Here is an 11,473-nt window from a genome sequence, read left to right as displayed (position 1 = left end):
TCCCCCAAAAAGCGAAAAAAATTAAAAAAATATTTTTTTTTTGGCACCCCACCCAATTTAGAGTTTTTTTTTTTTTTCTTTTTTTTTTTTTTTTAGCTGTGTGCGTTTAAGGATGCCAGACCCATTAAGTCCAGTGGATGTGGAGTTAGTCCGGCGCCTTGACATCCAACTCAACAACACCAGTCATCCGTCACACTCGCATCCATACACACTTCACACAAAATTACTGTCAAGACTTCACCAGCAGCTGTAAGATTAAAGGGAGGACATCGGTTTGACAAATAATGTGCGTTGCATGCGTCCAAAGAGGCTTTCTGACTATAAATGCTCCGTCCCGCTCGGTAACGAAACATGCGCTGGACTCCAATCGCACCAGTAAGAAAAAGGCAGCTGCCGCTCGATGTGAAATCTTAAAGATGAGCCCGCCGACAGGTGTGTCATTGTCACATAAACTGGGGTTTTTTGTAGACTCTGAACACACCGTCTTGTTTAACTTTTGCTCCATGCTCCTAGAAAACACTCCACAACTTTCCATGAAGGTCTTGAAACATCTACAAACTGCAGCTTGGTTATTGAGCCCTAAAGCCGCCATTCTCTCTGTACGCCTAAGAACGTTTTATTCCCTTATGGAGACTCGGGCGGCAGCCGTTGGCTACATCCTAGCCTGGACTTTCTCCTCACCCCAGCCTCCCATCAGAAAAGAGAGGGACTTGACCTCAAACTGGATGCTTCATTTCCAACCAATGACTACTGATCCTTGGCAATGGGATTAGCAAGTGAGCAGTGGAAAACTACAAAGATGCCAACAGTCCAACTGAGACAGAAGTGTGTTTTAGGCCTCTCGTTTGCATAATTTGACCTCTATCTGGCGGTACTTTTTATGGGAGAACAAAAAGGGCGTTTGGGTCGGCTCTTCAGCAGAGTGGATCCTGTAGATGTGGAGGAAGCATCAGATGTCAAACCTACATCCTGGCCAGCAGGAATTGAAGCAGTTCATCGCTTCCAGAGGCAGATTAGCGACGTCCCGGCTTGCAGGTTCTAGTCTGTGTATTCTGCCACGATGGACAACAGCACTGTGATGTCGTCTGGCTTTCCTCCTGCACAAATAAACAAAAAAACAGGATGGTGGTAGATAAAAATGTCTAAGCCGTCACAAAGAGCAAATGTTAACGTTGTGTGACATTTCTCTGGAAAAGACACGACTCATGTTGCACGTAGAAAATCAGCAGAGGACCAAAATCGGCCAATTTCAATTTGACTGTCCCTGACTGATGAAAGTAAACGTACAATACTAAGCAGTGTCAACAACACTCTTCAGTGTGAATGTGAAAAATTTTATTTTTAGCTTTGGCGAGATGTTTTAAGTAAATAACAGTTTTCTACAATGTAGTGATACAACTGTGGTTCATTTAGACTGGGGGGGTCCAAAGTAAAATCAAAAATTCCTGTCCCATCCCACTCCTGGTAAAATGACTCAGACTCCTGTGCCACTCCCATTTTTCTTCTTCATTTAGTCTGTAGGCTGTACACCAACTTTCATTTGATCTCCTCATTCCTTACAGGAAGGTGAGGTTGTTTTGAAGCGATCAGATTGGTTGATATGAGTTTTATTGCCTGACTCATGAAATATAATAACTCAACCAATACCGTCGCCAAGCAGTCTTACTGCAACATTGCAACACTGAAACTGTGTAGTCGGTTGCAATGCTGTATATACTGCAGCTTTAAACTACAAAATAGTTTAAAGCTATACCGCTTTAAAAGAAACCTACCTCTGACATTCAGTCCGTTGTCGCATGCAAACTGTGCAAAAGGTGACATGTAGTTGGGGTCATATGCCAGTACATGAGCTTGCTCTGCGATGCTGCGGGCCGTCTGCTGAATGCTCTCATAGTTTGAGTTCTGAGGAAGCAATAAACGAACAAAAAGAAAGGGAAAGAAAAAAAGTGAGCGTTAGGTTTTTCTTCTGGATTCAGACTCAGCAGCAGCAGCAGCCATGTTTGTCACTTACCTTCAGTTTTTTCAGCTCTTGGAGGATCATATAATCAGGCATGTTGTCGAACAGCCCATCGGTGGCGGTGAGGATTATGTCACCTAGCTGCACGTCAAAGGAGGAGCTGTCAGCAGATTCTGGGCTGCAAGCACACAGATTCAGACAAGGAATACCGTCAGTCTAGTCTTTGATACTCTTTAGTTTCATACAGAGTACTACAAACTAGTTTGTAGTACTCTACAACATAGCTTCTATTCTGGGGAAAAAAAAAATTCAGTTGCGTCATTTGTAATTACACAGATTCACCTCGGTTATGAAAACATAATCTCACTTTAAAAGTAAAATGTATCCAAGGATCTTAAAAAGAACAGCGTGGTCTAGTACAACATCAAGTGCTTTGATTGCCAGAGTGGCAGAGAGACTACCAGTCTCATGTTCGCTTCTTGGCAGATGCTCCCACTCTGCTGCAAACCCGCCACACAGTTATGAATATGATTCAATATAAAAGGTGTCTGGACTGCATCAGGACACAGTGAGACATAGCTCCCAGGAACAACCTGCCCTGTGCTGCATTATCTATGAAGTGGGGGTGACAAAAAGGCTCAGAAGGGGATGGTGGGATATTCAGTGTTGGCAGCAATGGATGGATATGAAAAAGAAAAAAACCCTGATTATTCTCATTTTACCAATACTCTCTAAGGCTAAGTCAGTTTTCATGAAGCCAGAAAGAACAAACCACGTTAACCCGATCCTCATGTTCAACTGTATGCAGATAAAATCATCATGAAGCAGAAACAATAACAGTGTGCACAGCTTCCTAATAGAAGGAAAAATGGTTGATATAAACGTCACGGTTTAATATGCAAAGTCTGACTTTAATTCGGCGGATCTTCGTGTTCACGTATTTCAGCTTTGACCTGCTGCTGTTACTCAACTAGATGTTTGATCTACTGTTGAAGAAACATCTGCTGGTTAAATCTTCAGTAAGAAGACTGAAATTCCCAGATCATAGGACAATCCCCTCATTTCCTTCCCTCAAGTGATTTTGGTAAAAAAATTAAAAATAAAGATATTGGCAATAAATGACTTGGATCATTATTTTAGGGAGGCGATGATATATATAGAATATTCACTGAACTCCGATCCAGAACCACACAGCATTCTGGGGGATGTAGGCAGAGGAAAGACTTGAGCCACTGAACCGCTCAGTACCAGACAAGCAAGGTGAGTGACATCAACTTACTCACTCTCTGGTTACCTAGCAACAACTTAAGTAACACGCACAGCAGCAGTTTAACAGCATCAAAACTGCTTACAAATAATAATAATAAAAAAATAAGTAAAAACGGCTTGGAGTGAAAACTGGAAAGGTCACGCCACTAGTTTGAGAAAATTTCAAATATTTAAAACAAACTAATCAACAATTATCAATGTACTGAAAGGAAACGCTTATATCAGTTTTTCAGCCGTATCATCCAGCCCCAGCAGAACAAAAAGACGGGTAGAAACTAAATCCAGCTCCATTAGAGTCACTGAAAGCCACGCAGCCCACCTTTATCTGTGCTTCACGTTTTGCCAGTTTTCTAAGAATCACCTTTAAAGAGTCTTAAAAATAATCTGGTGGATCAAGGATGAGCAAATGAAACGGGAACTGAATCCGCTGGCAGCAGGACCGACTCTGGACTCTTCGTTTTGCCCGTCATCAGCCCACACAGACTTTGACCTGGGTAAGAGGGAAAGCTTGGCAAACATCCTGATCTCCACTGACGTCTGCAGCGCTGCTGCTTGGCACGCCACAGCAACGAGACCCCGCAGCACGTGGCCCCTGACCCGCCGCTACAGCGCTACATGTGGGACACGCAGGCTAGACCGAAAAGCTCTGCTGAGCGGTTCCGTTCAGATAATCTCTTTTGTCGCGTTTGCAACGCATACCACCTATTAGTTAGCAGGGTGTCGAAGGCTGCGCTGCAGCAGCAAAGTCCCAACAAGTCTTGAAAAAATGCCAACGCCTTATAGCTCTCTCGCTTTTTACAAATCCATGTTAAAATGCAGCATAAAAACAACATGGTGCTGCAACCAGTAAGGAAAGGAAAAACTAGGTGTTAAAAACTAAAGGAAAACAACATTATGCAAAAAAAGATTGCCCACGCAATATTCACTGAGCAGAGTGATTTTCTCATTAGCAAAACTTCTAAGCTGAAGTTTCGGTCCTCCAAGTAAAAAACCAAAATCCAGAGTAACAAGTAACCTATGATTCCTCATCAACCCCCAAAGTCCAGATCAGAGACACAGATGAAGTCTCAATTGTCAGTGCCAGTACTACTATTAATATTAATGCAGAGAAAATCTGTGCTGACTGTGTTTAACCGTTTTTATGTAAGGGAAACTATGGTTAAATTATGATCGACAAAAAACATCACGATGCAGTATCCAATGAATTTTTATCCAGTTTGTTTTTACAAAACAAAACAAAAAGTTTAGAGTTCTTTATCAGCCAGTCTCACTGTAGGTCATCTTTTTGTGTAGCACATAATGGACACAGGTGAGGTGCAGCTTGTGCTGGGCGGCTCACCTGTCGCTGAGCACGGCTCCCTCCGCCCCGGGAGGAGCAATGGACAGCTGGAAGGGTGTGTTAAAGTAGTGCTGCTGTTCGTCTGAGCGGTGGACCACCTCCCCGCCCCGGACCACCAGGAAACCCGAGTCTCCCAGGTTGGCTGTGTGCAGCTGGTGACTCTGCCTGTCCAACACCACGATGCAGGCGGTGCTGCTACCTACAGACAGTCACACACAAAGTCACTTCTATAGAATTTACAAACAAAAATGTTGACCAGCATTGCGACCACTCCTAAGAAGAGATGAAAATAAACTCTATTGGCTGTAGGTCAGTTCTGTCCAACCTGTGGCCCCTGAAATGATTTTGATCGGCCCTCTGACCACAAATCAAGAATGGTAAAATAGGGCAATATAGAAAATGCTGAAATTTAAATTAAATTGTCTGTTTTTCCATTTAGTAAGGCAACAGTCTGAAGTATTTTTTGTGCATTTTGGAACTTTAAGGATTTATAGATTTCAGAAGAAATAGTGTTTATTATTGAGTAGGTGAAACTAAAAAAAGAAAAGTCACAATAAACTTACTTTTGCATTGCAAATTGAGTGAATTTTGTGTCCCGCAAGTAGTTTAAATTTGCCAGTTTTGGTCTCAGGGGCAAAAAGTTTGACCATCACCACAGAATCATACGGAGCCGTCTTGAGGCATTGAAGATCAAAAGTTATTAAAAACTTTTTTCCCCTCATCAAAGGTGAATACAATTTTTTCCAGTACAATTGAACTTATACAAGAACTTATTCAATGTATGCCTTTAGGAGACAAATTAACTCACTCTGAAATTCACAATTTTTTTTTTTCATATTTATATATATACACACACACATTTTGGTAAACTCCCCTCTGCGGGAGAGTGAAAAGGAGGAAACCAGAGTTGTTCGAGCAGGCTGACAACGTGAGGCCACTCCCTGCTGGTGATTCATCCGGAACACCAAAATATTCTCTCTGGGATCAACCTTCAAACTCCCCCAGCCTTTACACGCTCTGACTCACTTTTCTCTGCAGCTAAACAATTACACACGCCGCCTGCCTCAATGGCATCCCTCCGGCTGTGCAAAGGACAGTACAATCCAAACTTTTGTGTTCCCCGGCTCTGCTGCCGGGTTCTCATTGGAAAACTACCGACGTTCGCCGAGACAAAGATCTGTTCCCTTGTCACGCTCCTTCACTGATGTTAGATCGCGTGCGCTGGGGTTTGTTTTGAGGCAACACCATGGAGAAGGAAAGGGATACTGGCTGGGACATTCCTAGGACTTCTTAATGGGATCTGGCTGTTGTGAGTCATAATGCAAAAATCTCAGCCCAGCCAGCAATAAACCAAACAGATGAAAACCGCCTAGGCCCGTATAATGTAGCTCAGATCTAAACCACATGGAAATGTGCTCTTTCACTGTAAGGCGGCGCATGTCTGCACACAGCGGTGGTTACAGTCTGAACCCCCGTCAACTGATGCCAGTGGTGTCCTGTTTCTACACGGTGGGGTTTGTCCTTATTCTGTAGAATAATAAAAACGCCAATACAAGACAACATATTGTCCACGATACCAAAATAAATGTTTTTTCCTGCTCACCCAGTAGAGGCACTTTGTTCTGTAGTAGCTCGTAGTAGCTGGTCGTAAGGACTCCCACCGGGTTGCTGGGGACAAATCGTCCTTCCTTCACCAGCCTCTCGCACGTCTTCATCAGTGTACTGGAAAACTGCGACGGGTCCACACCATAGTCTCTCCAGCCACCAACTCCATCTGCTACACCTAAAAAAAGGCAAACAGGTGAGACAGTTATGTAATCCAAACAAGCACTGAAATGCAAGAAAATAAAAATAGATGTTTGGATAGAGTCAGATTTGTGAGGCAGTTAACATTTAGAGCATTTTAAAATTATTTCTGCTCAGGCTCAGTGAAAGTCCACAGCTGTAGCTAGATTATAGAGTTCACTGAAAATATAGCAAGTTTTTCATTGCGTGTCTATCAGCTTTGCACATCTAAAGACATTCTGATCCAATCTCCACCCACGTTCATATCAAGCACTCGCAGCATAATTCTGCCACCACCATGTTTCATCATGTGTGGTCATTGCGATGTATAGTTTTGCGACACACATTATAAAATCGAAACCATCAATTTTACTTCTACTTCACTTGGTATGTTGTGCGATCACACAAAAAATGCAAATCAAAACATCTCAGCTTGTGGTAGTAATGTGAAAAAAGTTCAACAGGCATGAATACTTTTGAGCAGAGATGCAATTAAATTCTTCAAATTTTAATTTATTTATTAGGACTGATGTGTGTATTGGGTTTTATAGTTTTGCCTTGTAAGAGCTTTTATGGTGGGAATCCAAGATTTGCCCAGAAAGGAAGGTTTCTGGGCTCAAGACACCAGAATCTGTTCTGCTGACCATACATGGACAGTCCCACTGCATCTTCCCACCCAGAGTCAGATAATAGAGAGGAGCCTGCAACTTAAAAAAAAAAAAAATGAAGCAAGCCGGTCCAAAAACAATGCGATTTTGTGTTGAAGGTGTTCCAATTTGCAAGTTAAATCTGGCAACCTGATCAACTCTGCGGGTGTCAGCACATACAATCAGCTTAGGTGGTGGGAGTCCCACAAGACTTAAATGACAGGTTGTCCACACAGATCAAGGTTTCTGTGTCCCAGTGCTGATTCCACAAACAGCCGGTTTGGATTTCCATGCTGTTCAGGTTTCACACAAATTAACCCAGTCTTTATCAAAAAGAAAAGTGACCCTACACGTTTCAACCTGTAGTTACATGCTGTTAAGTGAAGAATGATGCTGCGTGCGTAGCAATATAATTTCTAGAACAAACAAAAGAGCAGACACTTACCCAAAACATCGGCGGACCTGTGCCGGGCGATGAAGCACGCGTCGTCCCCATAACACATCCCTTTCTTCAGGATGCCTCTGCGGAAGTCTTTGCCGAAGCCGCAGCTCGCCGTCACCAGGCTGTAGTCGCGGCTGTCTGTCTGAGAAAGCCCGCCGATGACAGCTCTGGCAACAAGTCTACCGTAAGACAGCACGGACAACATCACCTACGCACCAGCTCCGAACGAAACAAACCGGCCAAGCTAGCAGCTGAGCTAGCTTAGCGTCGATGTAAGCACGCAGTTTGACAGGCGAACCAGGCTGAAGAACTGCTGCTGCTGCCGCCGCCGAAAACAACCACCGCGCATAAAGACGAATTCCCGCCGACAGTAGATGTAGTCTCCCGAAGCTGTTTTTTTTTTTTTTTTTTTGTGGTGCTGTAAGCAGAAAGAAATTCAAAGAAATTGGTTTCTTCATCTGTTGAAGTCCTGCGAGGGTTGGTTGTGAGCGGCCATGCTGCCACTTTGCCTCCGAGACACTGCGTAAGAGAGAGACTGTGGAGCAGCTGCTGTGTGGCCTCAGACCGCACGGTCTTGTGACTGCTCTGACGTCAGAGGTTATTACCAAATCAACGTTTCCTAATATGGAAACACAACGTTCTGTCCTTTATCGAACTCAGGCAGAAGATGTTGCCAAATATAACACTGGAAATCGATGACTTAAAAAAAAAAAAAAAAAAAAAAAAAGGAATTAAAAAAAAAAAAAAATTCAATTAAAAAGAATTTTGAAAAACTTGAACTTGGCAGAATATTTTTCTCCTTTCTCAATGTTCAAAACCCGCAAAACGTATTTTGATGGTCACAGTACGTTACAATATACAACTTCTCTTTGTATTTTCTGTTTATTAGGTTTAAGAGGAATAAAAGCCTTAGAAACAAACAACATTCAATTATCAATTTCCATCCTAAAACACACCGGAGTTTATTAGAAAGATTTAGACATTACAATAGTGCTTGTTTATCGTTTTTAATTTAGCACAAGACTTATTTAAAAATGTGATGCAGTGTAGTCAATTCTCTATGAAATTATGAGTAAATTAACTGTAAATAAAGATTACAGACAAAACTTGTGTCTGTGGCTTTCCTCAATCTTTTTATAAGCTATTAATAATTACAGGTGAATGAAATGACAAAGGAAAGACATAAAATAAACTTGGAAAAAAACAAAAAGTGTGCACAGCTTCAAACAAGGCATTCCTGTGCATAAGTAGCCATATTATTACATTTTTCCTGATTGAACAGTCATATGTGGCAAAGACTAGCTGCAAAATGGAGTGCAAAACACCTGAGGTTTTTCCATGGTGACGTATCAATTTACCCCTGTGGACAGGAAAACAATAAAATATCTTTGCTTTCATCAAGTAGGAGTGGATATCTTTGCGGTATTGGCAGCGTGAAAAATAACCAATCCTTTGAATGCAGAAGATGAAAGCAGACCAGGAAGAATGCATTTCTGGCCATTTGGTCCCCCCAGCAGTGTGGACCCTCATTTCTTGGCTTGCTTGGTGACCATGTTGCGGGGGGGAGTCACAGGACGGCTGCCGTTGGGCTTCTTCTTCTCAGCTGGTTTTAAAATCTGCAGGAAAAAACAACGCAGAAACCTTTTCAGAAAATAACTCTGCAAATCACCATTTAAATACTACTCCCAGAGTTTCCTAGGTTCAGCACACACACGGGCATAATTAACAGCACTAAGATCCTCCTCCTGGCTCTGATTGGTTGTTTCTAGTTGAAACTGCGAGAAGGCAGAGAAGCTTGATTTTTTTTCATAGATTATTTGTCTCATTCAGTACCATCATGACATAATGACAGTTTCAACAAATATGTACAAAACATAAAAAATTACATATTGCACCTTTAATGAGGTGGCAACAAACGGCAATAAGATTCTATAATTTTTTTTTCTTCAGTTTTTGCAAACATGAATCAAATACTTTAAATATGTGATACAATACAGTGTGTGACTAATGAGACAAAAAACGTCAAATTTCACATAATGACGCCACAGTTTAATGTTTGACGGCCATATTGAATTTTGATTGGTACCCTGACTTCAAAGTGCCATCCTGTTTAGTTCCCCCCCCCAAACAAGAAATTTTGATTTACATAGAATGGAGCAGAGAGCAATATCAGTAAATATTATGAATCCATTTTTCTGTTGTTTATATGGACACGCTTTTACTGCTGAAGTCCAAAAAGAGAGAGAGAGAAAAAAAGTCATTTGCCTTTGATGGTTTATGCCGTAAAAAAGCCGGATACCTGAAAGGAGCACATGAGAGTCTCATCAACGCTCATCATGGCACCAGCGTTGTCAAACTCCCCGCAATAATTCGGTGCCGAGAACAATGTGACGAGTTGCCTCTTTGCGAAAAATTCGTAGCCATCCTCAACAACCTGCAAAAAAGTAAAAAAATTAAAATAAATAAATAAAATCTGAGATACGACAGACAAGATTAAAAGTTCTGCCCTATAAGAACGTAAAAACTGAATCATGTAACTTGTGGATGGTGATAAGTTTCAATATTCCACTAATTGTGTTCTGTCACTAATGTCAAAAGAACACAATTTCACAATTGCGTTGTTTCCATTAAATAAGAAACACAATCAAAAATTAAATGTGAATAAGTTTATTCATGTGACAAGTTATTAAAAATCCTGCCACGCCACCATCCTCCAACTACTTCCTGTTGTCTTCTTCATGGTTTGCATCAGTGGCAACAGCTCGTTGATCATGTGACTCGCATGATGTGAAAAAAGTGTTAGCATTGCAGTTTTGAGAAATAAACCTATTTTGATATAATTAAAAAAAATCCACCTCATCGAAAATGTTTTTTTTTTAATTATTGTGGTTCCGTTAAGCAAATTTATTTTGAAAACGTCAAGTTGAGCAATTATGTGGTTAATAGAAACACAGCTATTGTTTATTTACAGCAAGTCATTCAGCCATGCAACATTCACCAACATTAAGGATTATTTCATGTTCTGCCAATATCATGCAGCCCTAGTAAATTTATGAAAAGTTACTTATCGACTTCTACCTTTAGATGGTGACCAATTGAAGCCCTGTTTTTTTTTTTTTGTTTCGTTTTTTGAGGTTTTCCTGAAACCTACACATTTCAGTATTTTTAATTGATTTTATTTTAAAACCAAGAAAGAAAAAAAAAACATTTTGCTGTACTGGGCACAAACATTAACATACAAAAAAAAAAAAAAAATAGGCCAAAAGTATACGAAAACAAAACGACTGGGAACACGATTTCGGTCTCTACAGTACGCCTGCCAACTCCCTGCGCTGGATCCGATGTCCTTGTACAAATGCGCTCTCACACAATCTCATTTCTGTTTGCTAAAGACAGGGGGCGCTGGAGTTACCTGGTGGGCGCGGCAGATCAGATCCAGGTCGTGCTTGTGCAGGAACTTGGCTACCACTTCGGAGCCGAAGGTAAAGGAGACGCCCCTGTCGTTCTCCCCCCAGCCCAAAACGTCCTTGTCCGGGTCGGACCACAGCAAGTCGCACAGCAGGCCCTGGTCAGGCACGTCAGTGGGACGCATGATGCGTCTGATCTGCTCCATGGACTGAAGGTCAGGTGACAGTCCTTGATGCAAAAACAGGGCAGCGATACCAATAAACAAACAAATACAAGGGCCACGACCTGTTACATGTGGGTCAGTCCAAATGGAACGACAAACTGCAGAGGAAGCGTTTCACAAAGACAAATAAGAGCAGCTTACGTCAAAGACGCATCAAGTTTTCTAATACGCCACAGTTGTGAAAATAATGCACACAAAAAACATAACACTGTGTACAGAGAACAAGTGAAAACAAGAACCTACCTCCATGGCAGCAAAAGATCTTCTCGTCCACAATTGCAGCAATAGGGAGGCAGTTAAAACAATCTGTGAAGGTCTTCCAGAGCTTGATGTTGTACCTTCGTTTACCTAAATTATGACGACAACAAAGGATATTTTAATTTGTCGTTGTGCAATAAACATA

General features: G+C 41.6%; 2 protein-coding genes across 2 annotated transcripts in view; both read right to left on the bottom strand.

The window, feature by feature from the left end:
* Positions 1-545: 545 nt before the first annotated feature.
* Positions 546-8,009, bottom strand: LOC106957697 (protein phosphatase targeting COQ7). Its single transcript, XM_015049128.1, has 6 exons — positions 7,443-8,009; positions 6,169-6,348; positions 4,566-4,764; positions 2,012-2,135; positions 1,773-1,902; positions 546-1,097 (listed from the first exon to the last, which is right to left on the bottom strand). Exons 1-6 carry the CDS (start codon positions 7,642-7,644, stop codon positions 1,039-1,041), a joined length of 894 nt encoding a protein of 297 aa, XP_014904614.1. The 5' UTR covers positions 7,645-8,009; the 3' UTR covers positions 546-1,038.
* Positions 8,010-8,681: 672 nt separating this feature from the next.
* Positions 8,682-11,473, bottom strand: part of LOC106957695 (protein phosphatase 1, catalytic subunit, gamma isozyme) — an 8,793-nt gene continuing 6,001 nt past the window's right edge. Inside the window, exons 6-7 of the mRNA XM_015049124.1 lie at positions 9,739-9,873; positions 8,682-9,055 (exon numbers count right to left, since the gene is read on the bottom strand). Of these exons, the coding sequence (XP_014904610.1) occupies positions 8,966-9,055; positions 9,739-9,873 (225 nt within the window). The 3' untranslated portion in view covers positions 8,682-8,965. The remainder of the gene's footprint in view (positions 9,056-9,738; positions 9,874-11,473) is intronic.

Source organism: Poecilia latipinna, unplaced genomic scaffold, assembly GCF_001443285.1.
Source record: "Poecilia latipinna isolate Pla-1442-1.1 unplaced genomic scaffold, P_latipinna-1.0 Scaffold927, whole genome shotgun sequence".
Classification (NCBI taxonomy): domain Eukaryota; kingdom Metazoa; phylum Chordata; class Actinopteri; order Cyprinodontiformes; family Poeciliidae; genus Poecilia; species Poecilia latipinna.
This window is presented reverse-complemented; position numbering and strand designations above follow the sequence as displayed.